The 19,403-nt window shown below is 35.5% G+C and overlaps 1 protein-coding gene across 1 annotated transcript in view; it reads left to right on the top strand.

Annotated features, from left to right (window-relative positions):
* The first annotated feature begins 3,316 nt into the window (after positions 1-3,316).
* LOC125654384 (uncharacterized) overlaps positions 3,317-19,403 on the top strand; it is a 72,081-nt gene continuing 55,994 nt past the window's right edge. Inside the window, exons 1-6 of the mRNA XM_056143709.1 lie at positions 3,317-4,358; positions 4,767-4,876; positions 5,013-5,160; positions 8,881-9,088; positions 9,273-9,338; positions 9,442-10,233. Of these exons, the coding sequence (XP_055999684.1) occupies positions 4,256-4,358; positions 4,767-4,876; positions 5,013-5,160; positions 8,881-9,088; positions 9,273-9,338; positions 9,442-10,233 (1,427 nt within the window). The 5' untranslated portion in view covers positions 3,317-4,255. The remainder of the gene's footprint in view (positions 4,359-4,766; positions 4,877-5,012; positions 5,161-8,880; positions 9,089-9,272; positions 9,339-9,441; positions 10,234-19,403) is intronic.

The raw sequence follows: 19,403 nt of genomic DNA, 5'->3' as shown, positions 1-19,403 counted from the left end.
GAGAACCACTTTGAGTAATTTAGAAGGGGGATTAAATTTATGTTTAACATGAAATCCCCATTCAGTACGACTATAATCCGTGACTCCCATGATATTTCTAATATTTTTCTCGCGCACTTGCGCGAACGTTCAACCACCATAAACGTCATTCCTTCATAAATATGCACTAGAAAATCATCATTTTCTCCTTACATTCAGTAGACCAATATTCCTTTAATACCCGAATATAATTTGACGAAATTGTCAAATCGTATTATTTTTCATAGTTTATCATACTGATATATTTTTGGTCTTGCTTTTGACATCAAACAAAATATGGTTTAATACGGCACATATACCTTTAAGAATTTAGAATATTAATGTAGCTAAAATAACACCAAAATCGGGAAAATATGCTTTATTTGGATTAAAATCAAAATTCTAGGAATTTGTTTATACATGTAAAACAACTTATCTTAATATTCTGCACCATTAATTGATTAGGATACAGTTAAACGTTTGTATAGGAGTTTACCAAACGTTTTACAAGGATTTTGTTATTTCGACATTAACAGAAGCGTTAGCAAGTAGCGACACATATAGGTAGAGAATGGAAAGAACGCAAAGGGTTTCTACCCCCCCCCCCCCCCCCCTCTTCTCGTTGCAGTGCATTTAAAATGTACATGGAGTGTGGTATAAAACAATGATAATTCATTATCTTATCAAGTCAACGAGTTAGATATCAATGTTTGATTTATGACTTTTTTTTAACTAACAGATACTTACATGTAGTAAAAACTCCTGAAGCACTTTTATGAAGTGCCAAAATTTAAATATTGATAAATATAATGTAGGTTTAATGTGCTCTATAACATTTTTAGCTCACCTGAGGTGAAGGCTCAATTCAGCTTTTCTGATCACCCATTGTCCGTCGTCTGTCCGTATTTAAAGTTTTCATACTTTCGACTTCTTTTCCAGAACCACGGAGATGTCTCGTGTCACAGTAGGTGTGGCACGCTAAAGAACCCTCACTGCTCAATGGCAGTAAGTGCCGAGCATAGGCCTAAGTTTGAAGTCCATCACCGGTATTGGTGACGTCTCCATATGAGTGAAATATTCTCGAGAGGGACATTAATCAAGATACAATTCATTTAAAGGATTAGATGACTTCTATTGAATTTGAGGTCATCAGGTCAAAGATCAATCTGTTCTGGACGTATGCTCAATATCTAAAGAACTCTCTGCTTGACAGTTATATACCAAATTTGGTACAGTGGTTGTCCCTAGAGAGTACACAGACGGCTCTATTGATTTTTTTAGGTCAGACGGTCAATGGACAAACTACTCTGGACATAGGAATATACTGTCGGCTCAATATCTTGAGAACCCTTTGCTTGACAGACATTAAACTTGGTGCACTGATATCCCTAAACAGTTGATGATCCCCATTGATTTTCAAGGTCAAAAGTCATGACTCAAATGACTGGTATTTGGAATTATCTGTTCAGTATTTTATGGTTGCCCCTGCTTAGAACATATCCAATATTTTTCACTATCAAACATTCCTAATAAAGATTTGACCTTTTTCAATTTTGCAACACGGGTGGTATACGTTTGTAAAACATTTCTTGTTTGATATATATTTTTCAACAGAGATTTCAATCATCTTTTAGTGAAACATGAAGCAGCCAATAATCATTGAAATTGAAGGGAAAATAGTAGTCTATCTCTCTATCTCTATTCCTCTCCATCTCTCTGTTTTTTGTTTGGTTGGTGTGTTGTTATTGGTTTGTTTTGGGGGGGGGGGGGGTTGTTAAATAAGTAAAATTGATATCCTTAGCAATGAATTTACAACACATGGAGTTGCCTCTACTTTATTTAAAGAATGTCAAAATGCAATTTTTGAACCTGTTTAGTTTCGGAAAGTATGACTACATGTACATGTATTGATTATGATCAGAATGAAACCTGCCAATTTCCATGTACTTGGATATAGTTTTGATTGACACTATATTTATTTTCAAATCATTGACTGAAATGTTGAGTTTTTTCTTTCCAAAGACAATCAATATCGTTGATACGTCTTGTTCCAAACGTGAAAAATACAAATATGACATAGTGACTAGTTTCTAACCACTTCAGCGGGGTGATTACTAAACTTTCAGTACGTCAAAGAATGTTTGAATTTCAGGACCAAATTTCTAAAATCGGATCAGGACTATATGCATGGTTTGTAGAGTGACAATTTCTACTGGGAGATAAAAAAAATCATCGACTGTTTGATTTCAGAAATAGCACTAGATTTCAGAAATAGCACTAGCTCTTTTTTCACTATGTGTAGATACGTAGAAGTAAAAGTAGGACATCAGTATTCAAAAAGCACGGAAGTACAACGTATAAATTTGTATTTCGATACTTTGTGTGCGGGGGAAGGGGAGGGGGGGGGCATCACTTATAACCGAATATAAGATGTGATTAAGTGTTTTTTCGATTGATTTAAATTCGATCGATTTAAAGATCAGATTAGCAAAACTTTAGTTTTATTTTCAGTTGATGACAAAGAAATAAAATTGTTATTAACTCCTTTCACGGCTGATCATTGACAGAAGAGTGCATTGTCTTCCTCCGTGGAGGTTTGCCGTCGTTCATCCTCACAATTGTTCTAACATTTCGTAATATTTTGAGGGGTGAATACCATTTTTCTGACCCTTGTCTAGATTTTTAATAAAAATCCTTTGCATGCCCTGCGATCTACAGGGATGAAGATGGAATTTACAATATGTAGTTATGTATGCAATATTGATCAAGAATTTTATCATTATATGCATATGGTGCATCTGTGTTATGATCAAATGCATGGACATGTGCTAGAAAATTTGTAACCAATCCCTTTGTATATTTATACAATAAAATATGTTCAAATCAAACATGTACTATCATGTTGCTGTGTATGATTTATTTAATGTTGACCGGGATCAGGACGTAGACACGTGATGGATCTGTGCTACGATTAAATAATATGTAGCTATGTAAATGCAATGTTGACCGTAAATTTATGTGATGTTGACCGTTAATGCAATGTTGACTGTAGATGTAATGTTGACCGGGATCAATAGGTAGGCATAAGGTGTAACAGATGTTATGATCAAATTGTAATGTAAATCAATTTTTTTAATTGTCATCATTTATCACTTCAGGTATTTAGTTGGTGCATATTGGTTCAAACAATGGAAAAAATATGTTGGCTTTGACCAATGGGATGTAGGAAGCAAGGGAAACCCAGATGCATATCCCGGGCCAGTGAACAATGCACCACTACTGAAAGATATAGAGTCTGATTGAAATGAGATTCGTTGATCCGCTCACTTAGATCGCTAGACTATACTGAATAATTACATATCAATATCGTGGAGCATAAAAGATCTTAAGTTTAAATTTCATTGCTGATTGGTATTATCGTAATCAATATACACATTCCAAGTGATTATATAATCATATATCAGTAATATTAAATAATTAGCACCAAGTAAATACATGAAGCTAGTTACATGTAGCTACAAACGGTGGCTCTTTGAGGGGGAGGGGTGCCTTGGATATTCACGGTGCAACATTTTTGCTCAGTCCAGTTACTTTCTCCTGTTCACATGTACATACGTTTCAGTTCGAATGGGGCTTTAATAGATGAAGTTACGTCCGGCCTGACCAAGTGGGAAATGGCGTAAACCATTCTCAATCTGTGATATTAACGTATTATTACAACTTGATTTAATTCACCTACAATTTTACATTGAAGTCTATGCTGGTAAAATTGCAACATATGTTAAACATGTGATTAACATATGTTTTGAAACATATGATAATTATGTAAAAGGAGCACTGAAGTATATAGGAAGAGCATGTTTTATTAAAATATTTTTAAAAGAATTCATATCTTTAAACAAATCTTAGTAAAAAGTTACATAAACTGCCTCTTTAAGAAAATATGAAATAAAATTAATCATTTACCGCACGTATTTTTTTATTTTATTTATTTATTTATTTTTAGAAAATTAGATTTTTCTTGTTTACACCAACGGCAGACGCCTTACCAAAAAAGTATCAAGTGCAAAATTGATCGGCTTCCATCCATTCACTAGTCCGATGAATTTGATCTAATTCATTTTTATCATTATTAAACAATAAGCATTTATTTTTGCTTTAAATCATTTAAAATTGTTCAATCACCTTTCGTTATGTATGCATTGAATATCTTGAGGCATGATATAAAATCTGGAACATGTGCAGAAAGAGTTTCTCCATAAATCATCAGATTTTTTTCATAACTTCTAGAATAATCTATCCCATTTTTCTCCCAAGAGCTAAAGTTCTTCAACTTGAAGGTAATTATAGTATACCTTTGCTAAATATATTTTACATTTTTCCTAAAAGTTCGAGTAAAATAGAAATTAAACAATGTACATTTCATATGAATTAACCGGTATGCAAATTGTACATTAAGTGCATATCTCATTTTAGTATATATCTACATATAACAAATTTCCCTCTGTATGTATTGATTTTTCTCAGCTGATTCGCAGAGTTTGCATCCTAGTATATTACAAGTATATGTATAAGAATATGCATGCTGAAATGTTTTCAACGTATATTTGAGCGAATTCGAAGGAAATTAAACAACATTTCTAGATTTCTAAAAAGTGGGTAGTGCAGTGGAAAATTAGCTCTGAACGTACATTAATGTCTAATCGTTCACATTTTCTAAAACCAATGTCTTAATTAAATAATGGTAGATGACGGTGATTTGAAGGAGCATTTGATAGACGAATTAGATTATGTGTTATTCCCCAAGGAAGAATGGGAGCTCTTTCTTCTTAAATATGGAGCAGCAAATGGTGTTAAGGTATGCTTATATCAAAGTCCGATATTTTCAGAAAAAATTCACACTTCAATTTCTTTTCTATCTTTCTCTCTGTCTTGCGAAATATCTCTTTTTTTGCGTGTAGATTACATGTGATGAAGTTTGTATCTATTTGTAGGATATTATTGACAGGAAAGTGATCGAGCAGGGGATGTTTTTGAAACAATTAAAAGTGGAAATTTATTTAATGGATCTAAAGATCAGAAATATACAATGTCCTGATCAACAAGATATTATCTGGAAAGTTAGCCGGATAGACAGTGTAGGTTAGTTTGTAATAATCTATTTTCTTTAGTTTGATTCACAGACACTGGACCTTGTAGGATTATGTCAATATTGAGGATTACGTGTTTACGAAATATTTCAGTGGATTTGATATGCATTTCTCAGCTGGATATAGCCTTGAACTGACCTCAGCAAAAAGTCATATTTCTATACATGTATATGATTTACGTGTACATTATATGCCATGTGGTACAATGATACAGGAAAATCTACTCATGAGCGACAAGTCACGGGTCCCTTGTCAAATTCATATATACAAGCATTTCAATAAAGTGTAGATCCAATTTTGTTCTAGGGAGTTCAGAATGGGACAACAGTAGTTCAAAGTTTTACAAGTACATCTTTCTGTTATGTGCTAAATTATGATATTAACTAAATGAAGTGTTCTAATATTACCCCCACCCCACCCCCACCTCCTTCAAGTGGACAGAGCAACACTAGGGGTTTACAATTATACTTCGGAACAGGTATGGACAATAAAATCTTCCCAAGAGCTACTAGGATACAATTTGTGAACTTCATGTACATATCATCAAATGTTTTCCTATAAATTGTAATGACAACCATTTTCTCAAGAATGCGTTGTATTTGTGAGCAATGTGCGTATGAATCTCGATACACATAGTATATCTATTTTAACGTTGGCAATTCCGACAGAGATGAAAGTAGAATATAAATATAAGGAAATAAATTTTGAAAATACATGTTGGTATGAATTGCATGCAATGTGTCATGCCGGTGTTGTAGCACATACCCCCCCCCCCCCCCCCCCGCATTGACTTTTCCTCCGGAAAAACGGGCCCGGGATAGGCATCCCCCCCCCCCCGGAAAGATGGGCCTGGCATAGAATTCCCCCAGGAAGAATTAACCTCAGTCCTGGGTCCAATTCTCCCCTAGGAAAAACCGTCCCAGTATAGAATTCCCCTAAATGACAGCACGCCACGCCCCCTCCCTCCCCCCTCTTACATTTTAGCTATGTATCCGTTTCCAGTTCTATAACTAGAATTATCTTGCTTATCTAGACTCAGGAATTCTTTTTATGCCCCCCGAGATCGAAGATCGGTGGGCATATTGTTTCTGTCCTGTCTGTCATTCTGTAATCATGTTTGAAACTTTAACCTTGCTAATAATATTTGAACAGTAAGTGATAGAGCTTTGATATTTCACATGAGTATTCCTTGTGACAAGACCTTTGCGTGGGTACCTACATTTTTTACCATTGACCTTGGAGTTTGACCTACTTTTTGTAAACTTTAACCTTGCTAATAACTTTTGAACAGTAAGTGATAGAGCTTTGATATTTCACATGAGTATTCCTTGTGACATGACCTTTCCGTGGGTACTAAACCTTTTGACTTTGACATTTGACCTACTTTTTTTTTTTTTTTACATTGGTCATAACTTCTAAATGGTAAATATTAGAGCTTTCATATTGTACATGAGCATTTCTTGTGACAAGATCTTTCTATTGGTACCAAGATATGTATCCTTGTAACCTTGGCCATCTTCGGAATTGGCCATTATCGGAGGCATTTGTGTTTCACAAACACATCTTGTTTTTATTTTCAATTTTGAGCAGCATCTTGTGTATCATGAACAATCATTATATCATGATTTAAAAAAAAAAAGAAATTATTCAAATTGTGTTATGTTATATCAAAATTCATTCAGATATCCCAAGTCTTTATCGTTATTTACTAGTATCTAACATTTGAAATAGTGATGTTGGGAAGAAGTTAATGATTTTTAAATTTGAGATTTTGAATTTGAATGAAGGAGAAAATTAAATTACTTTTATTTGTACAGTTCATCTATTTTCTTTTCAGATATTTTAATTGTATATCTTTTAATCGACTTTTTACGAAAAATCGTAATGATATTGACTATCGTTAAAGTCTTGTGGGAAGCATATTGTATTTACTATACGCAATTCAAAGTTTTCATCGTGTAAACCCAACTTTAACATCTCCAAAAAAAATATTCGTTTGTTTTATGAATATCGTAACACAAATGAGCGCATATCTATTTCATTAAACTATAACAAATGAAATCCGGAAACAGGAGGGGGAAATTCTATACCAGGACGGTTTTTCCGCCGAAGGGGAAACTCTATACCGACTTTGTACATAGGGGGAAATTTTATGCTGGGGCGATTTTTCCCCTATGGGGGGGAATCTATCCGGGGTCCGTTTTTTCGGGGGTAAAGTCTATGTTACAACACCGGCTTACTTTTCATGAAGTGTCAATGCTGCTTAATTGCTGTTGAAATCCAATGCTTGCCATTTGCAACCATGAAGACGTTTTGTTTCAATTCAACGACCTACTTAATTTGTGGTTTATTTCTTTTTACCTTTTATTTGAATTTAGAATACTAAGTAATGCTTACATGTATATATTATACGATGGTTTATTTGATAAGATTAAAGTTTGTCCTTCTTGGACTATTTTCCTTTACATGTATTTTCGTTCAAATAAGGAAATCATAACAAATATGGAGACAAGTCAAGATCAGGTGATTTCCAGCTGTTATATTTACATGTTAATATCTTACAGGTCAATAATATAGAAATATCTATATTTTACGCAGTGAAATTATTTATATTAAAAGTGATACAGAAAACTACAAAAAATAAAATGTCTTTCTGTGGTTTGTTGAACGGGAGATGAAGGTCGCAAACATTGCAGAAAGAACTGCAAAACCTGCCTTACTTAATGTGTTATGCATTGATCTACAATGTTTGTAACATATCCCATTTAACAAACCAAGAAAAGACGTTTTATTATTTGAATATATTCACTTTTGTTCAAATCATGGTCCCGGGGTTCAGGATGGGGCCACAAAAAGTATTTATGTTTAACATTAGATCGAATATAAAGAAAATGTCTTTACAAAATAACCCTTCAAAGTACCACAAAGTTGCAATAATGTTCACGCAAGTAATCCTCATTAAAGTGTATATGCTTCATTGCTTGACTTGTGGGAGAATGTGTAAACACAATAAGAATTTAGGAGCGAGATCAAAAGTTCAATGTCTGACAAAAACTAAATTCACATAGTTTTCACCAAGAGCCCCGCCCCTCGTAAAACTAAATATGATGAATGTTAAAACTAATCGATTACTAGTAAAAACATACGAGAGTAAATAACACTCTATATTCTGTACCTTTTCTATTGTTTATTCACAAATGAAAGTGTACCTCTGGTGTGTTCAGGGGTCCGTATTTGTCCAACTCGATGTCGAATGATAGAAAATTACGAGAGTTTTTACACCCCTCCCCTAACTATTTGAATTTAGATTCTTATCCGACATCGATCTTTTGATCTCGCCCCTTAAGATTTGATACCACTTATGATGCGTTTTCTCTGTATGGGCACGATAGGTCGGACGAGCGTTGTGACCTATCATAGGTCACAACGCTCGTCCGACCTACCGTACCCAAGTATGGTATTCTGATACATACAATTAATACATAATGGCAATCTAATTAAAATTAGATCCTATGATCCGCTCATCTACTATCGCAACCTATATGTAGCGATAGTAGATGAGCGGGTCATAGGATCTAATTTTAATTAGATTGTACATAATGGACATTAACATTTGGGGAAATGGTGACAGAAGGACAAAACAAAACAGAGTTTTACTCGTTATGTTTTGCTGATGTGTCCATTATTTCATTGTTTCGATAATTTTTTGAAGAGTTGTTGGAGTTGGCAGCGAGAGATGAATTTGGTATCTCTGATGATACAGAGGTTCGTTTATGGAACAAGTACATGAGCAATACGTATGAACATCTCAGTAAACGTGAACAAACTGTACAGGAGGCAGGTATGTACCCTGGACAAGTTGTTGTCATAGAAACCAGAAACAAAGACGGGTCGTGGCCAAAAGGTGAATCTGGAAACGGGTATGTAAATTTTTATTTTTTTTAAATTCACCTCATTATTAATATTAGGCTATGAAACTTATAATAGTTAAAGTGTATCTTCAGATGGCTTTCATTCACCCATTATATTCCCAACTTCTAATCCGCCAAATACTATTCAATATGTGAATAAATAAGATTAACATATTGTGTCTGTTTATATTAGATTTAAGGTAACAAAGGAACAGAGACTGAAATACAATGAAGAAAAAGAAAGAAAAAGATGTGAAAGGTACATATATATGTATAATTACTCATCTGCTCTGAAATACCCGACATTATCATTTTCAAACTGTCTTCTCTAAATGACTTTTTAATTCCCCCCGTTTTCCTAGTTTGATGAAGGAGGAAGCTGCGATAAGCAATGTCGCTGGCAAATCTGCAGAGGCACAAGATATAGTCTTATGTGACCATAATGGATGTGAGAAAGCAGCGCACTTGTACTGCAACCTTTGCTTGGAAAATTTATGCACCAACTGCGTAGGTCTACATTTACTTAGAAAATCCAAATATGGTCATGACGTTGTAGAGTTTAAGAGCAGGAAACAGCGTGGACCGTTCTTATATTGTGAAAAGCATGCAGATCTAATCAGTGAATTGTTCTGTGAGCAATGTAAAGTCTCCGTGTGTTCCAAATGCCTTTCTAGTAACTCGCATAAAGGTCACGATTTCACGGAAATGTTTACCGTTCTCAATGCTCAGAAAGAATGCATTGGAAGAGAAAAAGATGAGATCAACATTGTTATACAGAAAATGGAGGATTTCAAGACGGAATTGGGTGCAAAATCGGAAGAAAGACAACAGAAATACAGGCAGCTGGACGACGAAGTAGGTAGAAGGGGGGAGGAGTTAATGAAGGCTGTCAAAAACGCAGTCACAAATCGTCGACAGAAGATTGCTGAACTGAAGGCATCGGATGTAAACCAATTACAGATTGAAGAATCTAAAATTGATCAGCAAATTGCCAGAGCTCGGGAGACATTGGAATCGTGCGACCAGTTGTTGAGGGATCAAAATCCCAGAAAGATTCTCCATTTTCATTCCAAGATTGCAGATTTACAAAACGTAGCTGGAGCAATCCCACACATGGAAGATTACCTTTTTAAGGAAGGTTCGCTGTCTGCAGACGATTTTAATGAAGGTTTTGGAGAGATCCAACTCCAAAAGAAATCTTGAAATTCATCAGCGCTATACAGAAAATGTAAATGCTGTCAGAAGTTCTACATAAGTATTTGTGCGTGCCATCAGGAAATAATTTTATCGTGGTCCTGAACGTGGTCCGTGTATGTACACATAAACAGTTTGTGATTGTTTTCATGCTCCTGGTCCACTTAGTCGTTAGACGAGCAGACTTTTGATCCGAGTCTCACTTCCATCATCGTAGCTAACCACGGTTACAGAGTCCGGTAGTACTTACCTAACGTAGTGTAAACGGAGACAAGAGGTGTGGCTTGTGACGATGCACTTCCATAAAAGGAACAAGTAGTAAATGTGAGACTACGATCAAACGTGAGCTTGTCTAAGTTTTATGAGCATGGAGCCTGGAGTTGTACATTACAATGTACCTAATCTGTCAATATAAACTTAAATGAATAATGTTGTCTTCGGTTTCATCTACTTAAATTCCATAAATATCGAAACAAGTTGGGATATTATCTCTACAAAGTTAGCAGAACTGCTCACTTGAAGGGGAACATGTAAGAATTTGGTCATTTCGCACTATACTGAAAACTGGATGATGATATTCCATGAAAAAAAATTAAGGATAACATTTGATAATGATTCATATTCTCCCATAGATAATTGTCATACCACAGAAATAACATATTCGCTGGCAAAGGGTTTACGATCCGCAGAGAAGCGGAGCGGATCGTAAACCTTTAGCAAGCGAGAAGCGGAGCGGATCGTAAACCCTTGGCTAGTGAGAAGCGGAGCGGATCGTAAACCCTTGGCTAGCAAAGATGCAGAAATCCCTGTATGCGTTTAGTTGGAACGAACCTTGCAACCAATTCATTTTACCACAGGAAATTGTACTCTTGTGGATCATGTGAAATGTTTTGGTAAATTTATATACTTTGATTTTACTAAGGTTGCCAATAAGTAGCCTAAGCCATTGGATTAGAAACTTGGGACTAACACTAAAATTCGACAGTTTGGTATGTAAAGTATGCTGTGGAACATATAATCTATTGTCGGAGTTATTCCGCGTTGATAGCAAATTGTCAAAATCTGAATTTAAAACAAAAATTTGATGGGAAAAAATCCGTTACATTCGTGGCGATACGCTGTAACAAAACCTATTGACTGTTAATCCAAAACTGACAATTTCGCTATCCCCGCATTCGTATGGTGATTTTAAAATAATGATAATTTCCAGCATCTGATTTTACTTCTAGTACCAATGCATTTACCTTTCAATGCGATGGCAGACGGCGGCTGTGAGATTTTCTCACGGAATCACGGACTCCGTGTCCTTTACAGTTTTGTTTAATTGAAAATTTATATAAAGAAGATGGGTGACTTTATCGAGCCGAGAACCCACAAATTTATATAAAGAAGATGGGTGACTTTATCGAGCCGAGAACCCACCAAAGGACAAATATCAAAGTTAAAATTGAAACTCTCCAGAAAAAGAAAAAATTGCATTCTAGCTACAACAATCAATTCACAGCTTCCAAAAATGCTTTTTCGATGTGCTATTTTCAAAGGAACATTGAAAAATTCCTATTCAAAATCACGTATAAGCGAAAAACGCACACAATAACAGTAAATTTGACTTCCAAACATATTTTCATATGGAGTGGGTCAAGTCTCCATTGTGAAATGAGTAAAATATGTTAGTACATGTTCAGGTGTAAAATGTTTTGTAAGGAGACTTGGCCCACTCTATGAAAAAAACTTACTTCTTGTATATATTTTTTGTCGTATTATCAAGAAAATTTCTATGTCCACGGCGGGTGACTTTTCGTGTAGTAGTTACCCCATATAATATTGTTGGTTGGTGCAGATACCCGATGGGCGTGGTCATTATGACCACGCCCACCGGGTATCTGAACATAATTAACAATATTATATGGGGTAAGTGACTTGTACCATAGTTTACTATTATTCATTATATTTTATTTTAGCGTTCGGAAGCGCGGTCGCCTGTTAATAATATGGTGGCAATTTTTTGTCTTAACATTACACTTTGAACACTATATATTTCTATTAAAATGACTTTCTATCACCAAAAATTGTATGAACGTTAATTATTCTTTTTAAACCCCTTTTTAGCTCACCTGAGCTAAAAGCTCAAGTGAGCTATTCTGATCACCCGTATTCCGGCGTCCGTCCGTCTGTAAACTTTTAACATTGTTTACTTCTTCTCAAAAACCACTGGGCCAATTTCAGCCAAAGTTGGCACAAAACATCCTTAGGTAAAGGGAATTCTAAATTGTTAAAATAAAGGGGCAGGCCACCTTTCAAGGGGAGATAATCAAGAAAAGGTAAAAATAGGGTAGGGTCATTAAAAAATCTTCTCAAGAACCACTGGGCCAGAAAAGATGAAATTTATAGATAAGCTTTAATAGGTAGTGCAGATTCTAAATTGTTAAAATCATGGCCCCCAGGGGTTGGATGGGGCCACAATAGGGGATCAAAGTTTTACATACAAATATATAGGAAAAATCTTCTTCTCAAGAACCACTGAGCCAGAAAAGCTGAGATTTATATGAAAGCTTCCTGATATAGTGTAGATTCTAAATTGTTAAAATCATGGCCCCCGGGGGTCGGATGGGGCCACAATAGGGGATCAAAGTTTTACATACAAATATATGGGAAAAATCTTCTCAAGAACCACTGAGCCAGAAAAGCTGAGATTTATATGAAAGCTTCCTGGGGTGCATTTTACAAAAGAACTTAAGACTTACGACCAACTTTACATGCTGGAATTCTTGTTTATTGTAAGATAATTCACTCCAATGTAAAATAGTGAAAAAATAATGTTGAAAGTTAAGTTTCAGAAACGTTTTAATTCCCTCTTTTAAACTATTAACTGTGTTATACAATTCAAGACTTGCGTATTTGTGGTAAGTTGTTTTGTAAAACGGACCCCAGATCCTAAATTGTTAAAATCATGGCCCCCGGGGATCGGATGGGGCCACAATAGGGAATCAAAGTTTTACATACAAATATATAGGAAAAATCTTTTAAAAAAAACTTCTTCCCAAGAACCACTGAGCCAGAAAAGCTGAGATTTATATGAAAGCTTTCTGACATAGTCCAGATTCCGGTTTGTTAAAATCATGGCCCCCTGGGGTAGGATGGGGCCACAATAGGGGGTCAAAGTTTTACATACAAATATATAGGGAAAATCTTTAAAAATCTTCTTCTCAAGAACCATTGGGCCAAAGAAGTTCACATTTACATGAAAGCTTTCTGACATAGTGTAGATTCAAGTTTGCAAAAACCATGGCTTCCAGGGGTAAGTTTGGGGCCATAATAGGGACTACGGTTTTACATGCAAATATATATGGAAAGTCTTCTGATATGAACCAAGGTGACTCAGATGAGCGATGTGGCCCATGGGCCTTTTGTTTTAAATGCATCTAAATGTTTGGACTGTTGTTTTTAATATTTTTATTTCATATTTACTCATTTTCCGACTACTAGTACCGGTATTTGCTTCAAAGAATTGAAAATAAATACAATTAAGATTCTAAGAACCCATATTTGTGCATTTTTCTATTTAAAAATTTAGCAACATATTTAATTGATGATGGTAGTTACTCTTTTAAAAATCCTATCTGATAGTCTTCATTGTAATAAATATTTTGACTAATTTGGCTGAAAAACATTTACAGGTATATACAATGAATTTAAAAAAATCGGTGAAACTTAAGCGGAAAAAAAAAAGATGGGTAAGAATTGTATGGCGCGAAACCATAAAAGAAACACGAAAAGTCTGATTGGCCGCCCCTGTTTACTCTGTCCACAAAACAAGTTGATCTCTCGAACGCGTTCTTGTCCCGTCACTGGGTCTTTTTTGAAATCTTTATAAATGATACCCGTATTTCTACTTACACGTGTTTCTCGACTTGTTCGCACACATGCAGTGACATGGAAGAGAATAGGGAAATAGAAAGTCTTTGGGACGAAACCATTGACGATATTATCTTGTCTCAAGCTACAAATGAGATTGAGTGCGAATATTTATTTCGAGAACTTCGTCTGAGTCAGTTATCTGTGTTTGATAGGGGCAATTTTGATCTGGAGGAACCTCATACAGTGAAACTGAAACTGTTTTCATTTGATTTAACGCCTAATTTTACACAAATTATTCAATGGCGTTGTACAAGTATAATATGAAAAGCTTTAAAAGAATAAACAATACATCATATACATGCAAACACACTCTACATATACTAAACTAAAAACATGTACATTAAAACTGCCTAAACAAATGTGTTTTCAATTTGGCTTTAAAAGTATGTAAATATTTGGACTGTCTTATTTCAGTCGGTAAACTGTTCCACAGTCTCGGACCAATGGTTCCGAAACTTCTATCACTGAAAGTTTTACGCCTGTTAAAAGGAACAACTCTCAGAAGATTGAGCGAAGCGCAACTTTTTATTTGGTACCTGTTTCGCTAAAAGTTCTGTTAAATACAGTGGCCCTTCGCCCACATGACACTTATACATGAAGGTCAATGATTTAAATGATATTCTAGAATCGATAGGTAACCAATGTAGGTCAATGAGAGCATCCCTAGAGCTGTCAAATTTCTTACGATTTAATGCCAGTTTCGCACCCATGTTTTGGATTATTTGCATTTTACATATTTCAGTCTGTGCTATGCCGTATAAAATCACATTACAATAGTCCAAATGAGAAATTACTACAGATCAAACCAAAATTTCTGTAGCTTCCTATGTCAAATATTTGCGAATACTTTTAATCCAAAGATAATTGTTCAAAGCTGTTCGGAATTTCCTTTTTATATGTTCCTTAAAATTGAGAGTTTCATCCAAATATGCACCTAAGTATCTTATATAACGTTCTGGTTCAATTTCCTCACCATTAATGTTAATAACTTTTGTGCTACATTTATCCAGTTGCCTCCTGCTGCCAAATAAAATGAATTCGGTCTTTGTTGTGTTCATTTCAGTTTAGTTGCATTCATCCAATCGTTAATGATTTCAGCACATTTTTCAAGTTCTCGGATAGCTTTGGTTTTGTTGTGAATGGAGGTAGAGTTAAACCGTTTATTTGCAGTATGATCATCCGCAAATCCATGGACTGAAATTGTCGGAGGAATAACGTCGAACAATGTACCCGCATAAGTAAGGTACAGCCATGGACAATTGATGTTGTTTTTTCGAGTTTGTGGGCGGGGTTTGAAGAAAAGTGTGGGTTATGTACAGATAACCCACATTTTTAACAAAAGATAGCACGCCAAACTATGGTACAAAGCCTGAAATTCAATTACTTTTCATGGGATGGATAGCCGAAGTGGTATAGCGGAAGTATCATTGAAGTTTTGGACAGGCCTAAATTGCATAAATGTGGTTCGAATACCAATTTTTCCTATACCTATTATTTTTTTCTTATGAATTCTTTGTCTCTGGCATTTTATGCTAAGTTTTACTCATAGCACACAGTCTTAATGACGATCACACGTAATTGATTCCAACATGCATCTAGTGAATAAATGTAAACAAGTATGGGACCTCCTGTGAAATATGGATGTTTATGAAAACGACAACTTAAAGAGAACAATTTCAACAATGCTTAAGAAGTTACTTGAAGAGATCATGACAAGACCAAATATGCAACCAGTGCAGACTGTCTAAAAGGCACACAGTGAACTACAGTTTAGTACAAAAGCAAATCAAGTGTCTGTTTCTGTTCCATTTGTATTTACTGGGAAATCTAATAGCAAATGTGCGTTCTGCAACTGTAAAACAGAGTTGTACCAAAAGAGGCGAGACCTGATGCCTTTGTCATTCATATTCGGTATATTAGTACCAGTAGGTTGTAAATGTTGTTCAAAAACATTAGTGGGGAAAAACTGAATCCAAGTCATAGCATTAATACTGCACCATATAGAAAACGCTATTCCACATTTGATTTACAGCACAAAACGTGAGGTTTCTCATTCACATCAGTTAATATGCCAATGGAAATGCGGAGCACGTACTGTTGGATGTTGCGAGCATATATGCAGTGTCATTTGGTACCTAGGTACTCCAGGCATCAGTGCAATTATGTGTGTGTTAAAAACTGCTTAATGTATAATATACATGATGCTGCATGTGAAACAAATTCTGATGATGATTTTGATTAAATATTCGTCTTTGAAGTATGATCTATATATTTCTTTTTAATTCTAATATTTTAGATGTAACATTTTAGTACGGTACTGTATCTATTTTGAATACGGGTACCATCAATGCGAATTTTAAACTCCCGATTCGCGACCGATGCCCATTCATGAATAGGCTTATTGTTCGCAAAGTTCACCCATCTTCTTTTCAAACATAACCCCGTAGATTGTCGTGGAATGCATTGCACAAAGCCGGTAGTCATTTTGCGGAAGACGTGTGCAGATAGGAGAGCAAATGCACGTGATATTTGGAGAACATTAGGGACAACAAAAGTCGTAGTGAGTTTGCACGGGAGTCGTGCGGGCTCCGTTTATTTTCCGCGGGAAACTTGTGGAGATCGCGCGAAGAATGTTGTACAATTACACGATATTCCAAACAAACAAAAAAAACTCCCCACAGCCACCGTAAGAACTTTCGTGCGAAAAATGGCACGATGACCGTATACAAGCCATAGCCCATAGCTTTTTATGATGCCCTAAAAATCATAGACAAATTAATCGCAAGACTGTCGTGGCAAATCTAAGCCTAGTTTATACTTGATCTGCAGTGTTTCTAAGGTGGCTGTAATGACCATTTTGTGTTATGGCAGTCAGAGGCTGCGATATTTTTATACGGAATCACGAGCCCCGTGACCTCTACGATTTTTAAGAGCTGCGTATAATTTCCTTGGGAGACTTGCGGAGATTGCGGTACTATACAACCATCATACAGACTTGTCCCGACTTCTACCCTAGAGCTCGTGCTAGATGTAAACATAACACACTTATGATATGTGTGTGATGCCCAAACAAGATCGCACGGAAAATCGTATGTAACAAAATTGCGGCTACCGTGGCAAATGTAAACTATGCTTATTTTATATTAAAGCATATCTGTCATATTTTTACATTCTGACGAAAAGCTGAATCTTCACCATTAATGTTAAGATAACAATACAGTGTTAAAATTTAAATCTACCATATTGTCCCAATACAATTCTATGGAAATATCTTTAACGTATTTATCTCATGGAAAACCGTTTATAACCACCACCACCCCTTGTCTTAGGGGATGGTAATCCACTGAACTGAAGGAACTAAATGTGCTCTGATCGAACCACTCGTGCGTTCGGGGTTTTTGGGGGGTGGGGGTAGCGTGTAGAGCGATATATAGTGAAAGGACGAAAGTCTAAGAAAGAGAAAATTCGAATTTGCGAGGGCAAAGAAGCAAAACATTTGCTCCTACGCCATGGCAACTTCACTCCATCACTTTCGATGTTTCATATGCAATCGAAACTTGCTGGTACGTTAAACCAGAAAATGGGATTTTGGTACCACTAGGGATGTGTAAGATTTTTTTCTGAGATAGCCCTTACGTGGTTAGACATGCATGTAAGTGCATGAGTGCAGTGGCGGATCAACTTCTATATATATTTTATATAAAGCGCTTTCACCCTGCGGGCTCGTTAGTAGGTTTTTTAACGGTAGAAAGATATATACAAGTTTGAGTACTGGATTTTATTTTTGATTTTTATTCTACCCCGATACAAAACAAAAACAAACCAAAAAAAAAAAAAAATCTCAGAAGAATTTAATATATATACATGTACATGTATGTCATTCTTTAAACGTCTCCATATGCGTGAAAAATTCTCGAGCAAGATACAATCAATCAGTCATTCTTTGAAGATGTAGATTCATTCTATACTTTCGATCTCAATTTTTGCATATATCTAAAACCACAATTAAATACACAGTCTCTGTCATGGTTCAATGTCACAGGCACCTGTTTCATACATGAGTCCCCCTCCTTAATAATTAAGGAGGGGGACTCATGTATGAAACAAGTGCCTGTGTACAATGTACAGAAACAATAGCCATGAAAATACCATTCTAATAAGACCGTAAAATCACCGTGTAAAATTGTCATAATCCACGAAAAGTGGTCCCCACAAATTAAATGAGTCCATTGTTTCGGAATTTCTAAATGGTGCAGAATACAAAGCTTTCGATGTGAAGTGCATTCCATATCGAATTAAATGTGATTAGTCGTCACCTTTTCACAATGTGAAGGTTTTGTTAATACGATACTCAATGCAACTCTACCTAAATGTGAACAGTGTTACATCGATAATAATAGCTGTAACGAATCCTTCTAAATATCTACTAGTTCGTAATATGGTCCTGTGATGGAAAAGTTGAATGACAAAGCTATTACACATGACATGTTACTTTGATTGAAACAAAAAAGTATATAAACCATGCATTGGGCATTTCATTTTTCTCTATTAATTAATTTGTCGAAATTGAAAGATTTCTCCAGAAGGGTGTGTTGTTTGTTTACATTACTGTGTTACTCATCCCACGTGTTACATGTATCGTGTGTTGTCGAAAATGTCCACATGAACAGTAATATTGAATACTATTTTATGCTTTTATTCTAATTTACTATCAGGAAATAAAAAAGTACTTAAGATATAAAAATATATCTGCGTATCACAAATTAAATTAAGAATGTACGAAATCGATTTTCAATGGTAGTATCATTGCTTGATTCCGCGTTACAAGAGGGTCACTCATTGAATTTCAATGCTTCCTGTTCATTGAACATATCGATTAAACTGCTGAAATACACCATGAGATCGATACACGCTTGTTCAAAGAGACTGGGTGTCTCCATTTTCCTAATCTCCATGCATGTGCTGCCATCTCCTGTATATATGTTTTGATTACTATTGCATTTGAGTGCAACACCAATCAAACGATGTCGAATAGAACGTTGGTTATGCAATCCAATTAATGAATAAATTATTTGCCAACAGATTGCTGCATAGTTTTGTGAGATTTTCCACGTGCTTCCTAAAGAAGCGATTGTCCGCGCATGTCAGCTCGCGTGTAGAACCATTTTCTGCAAAATCGATTATTTCCATCTCTGAATTACAAATGGCGGTA

The sequence above is a fragment of the Ostrea edulis genome, chromosome 7 (genome assembly GCF_947568905.1).
Source record: "Ostrea edulis chromosome 7, xbOstEdul1.1, whole genome shotgun sequence".
In the NCBI taxonomy this organism is placed as follows: domain Eukaryota; kingdom Metazoa; phylum Mollusca; class Bivalvia; order Ostreida; family Ostreidae; genus Ostrea; species Ostrea edulis.
This window is presented reverse-complemented; position numbering and strand designations above follow the sequence as displayed.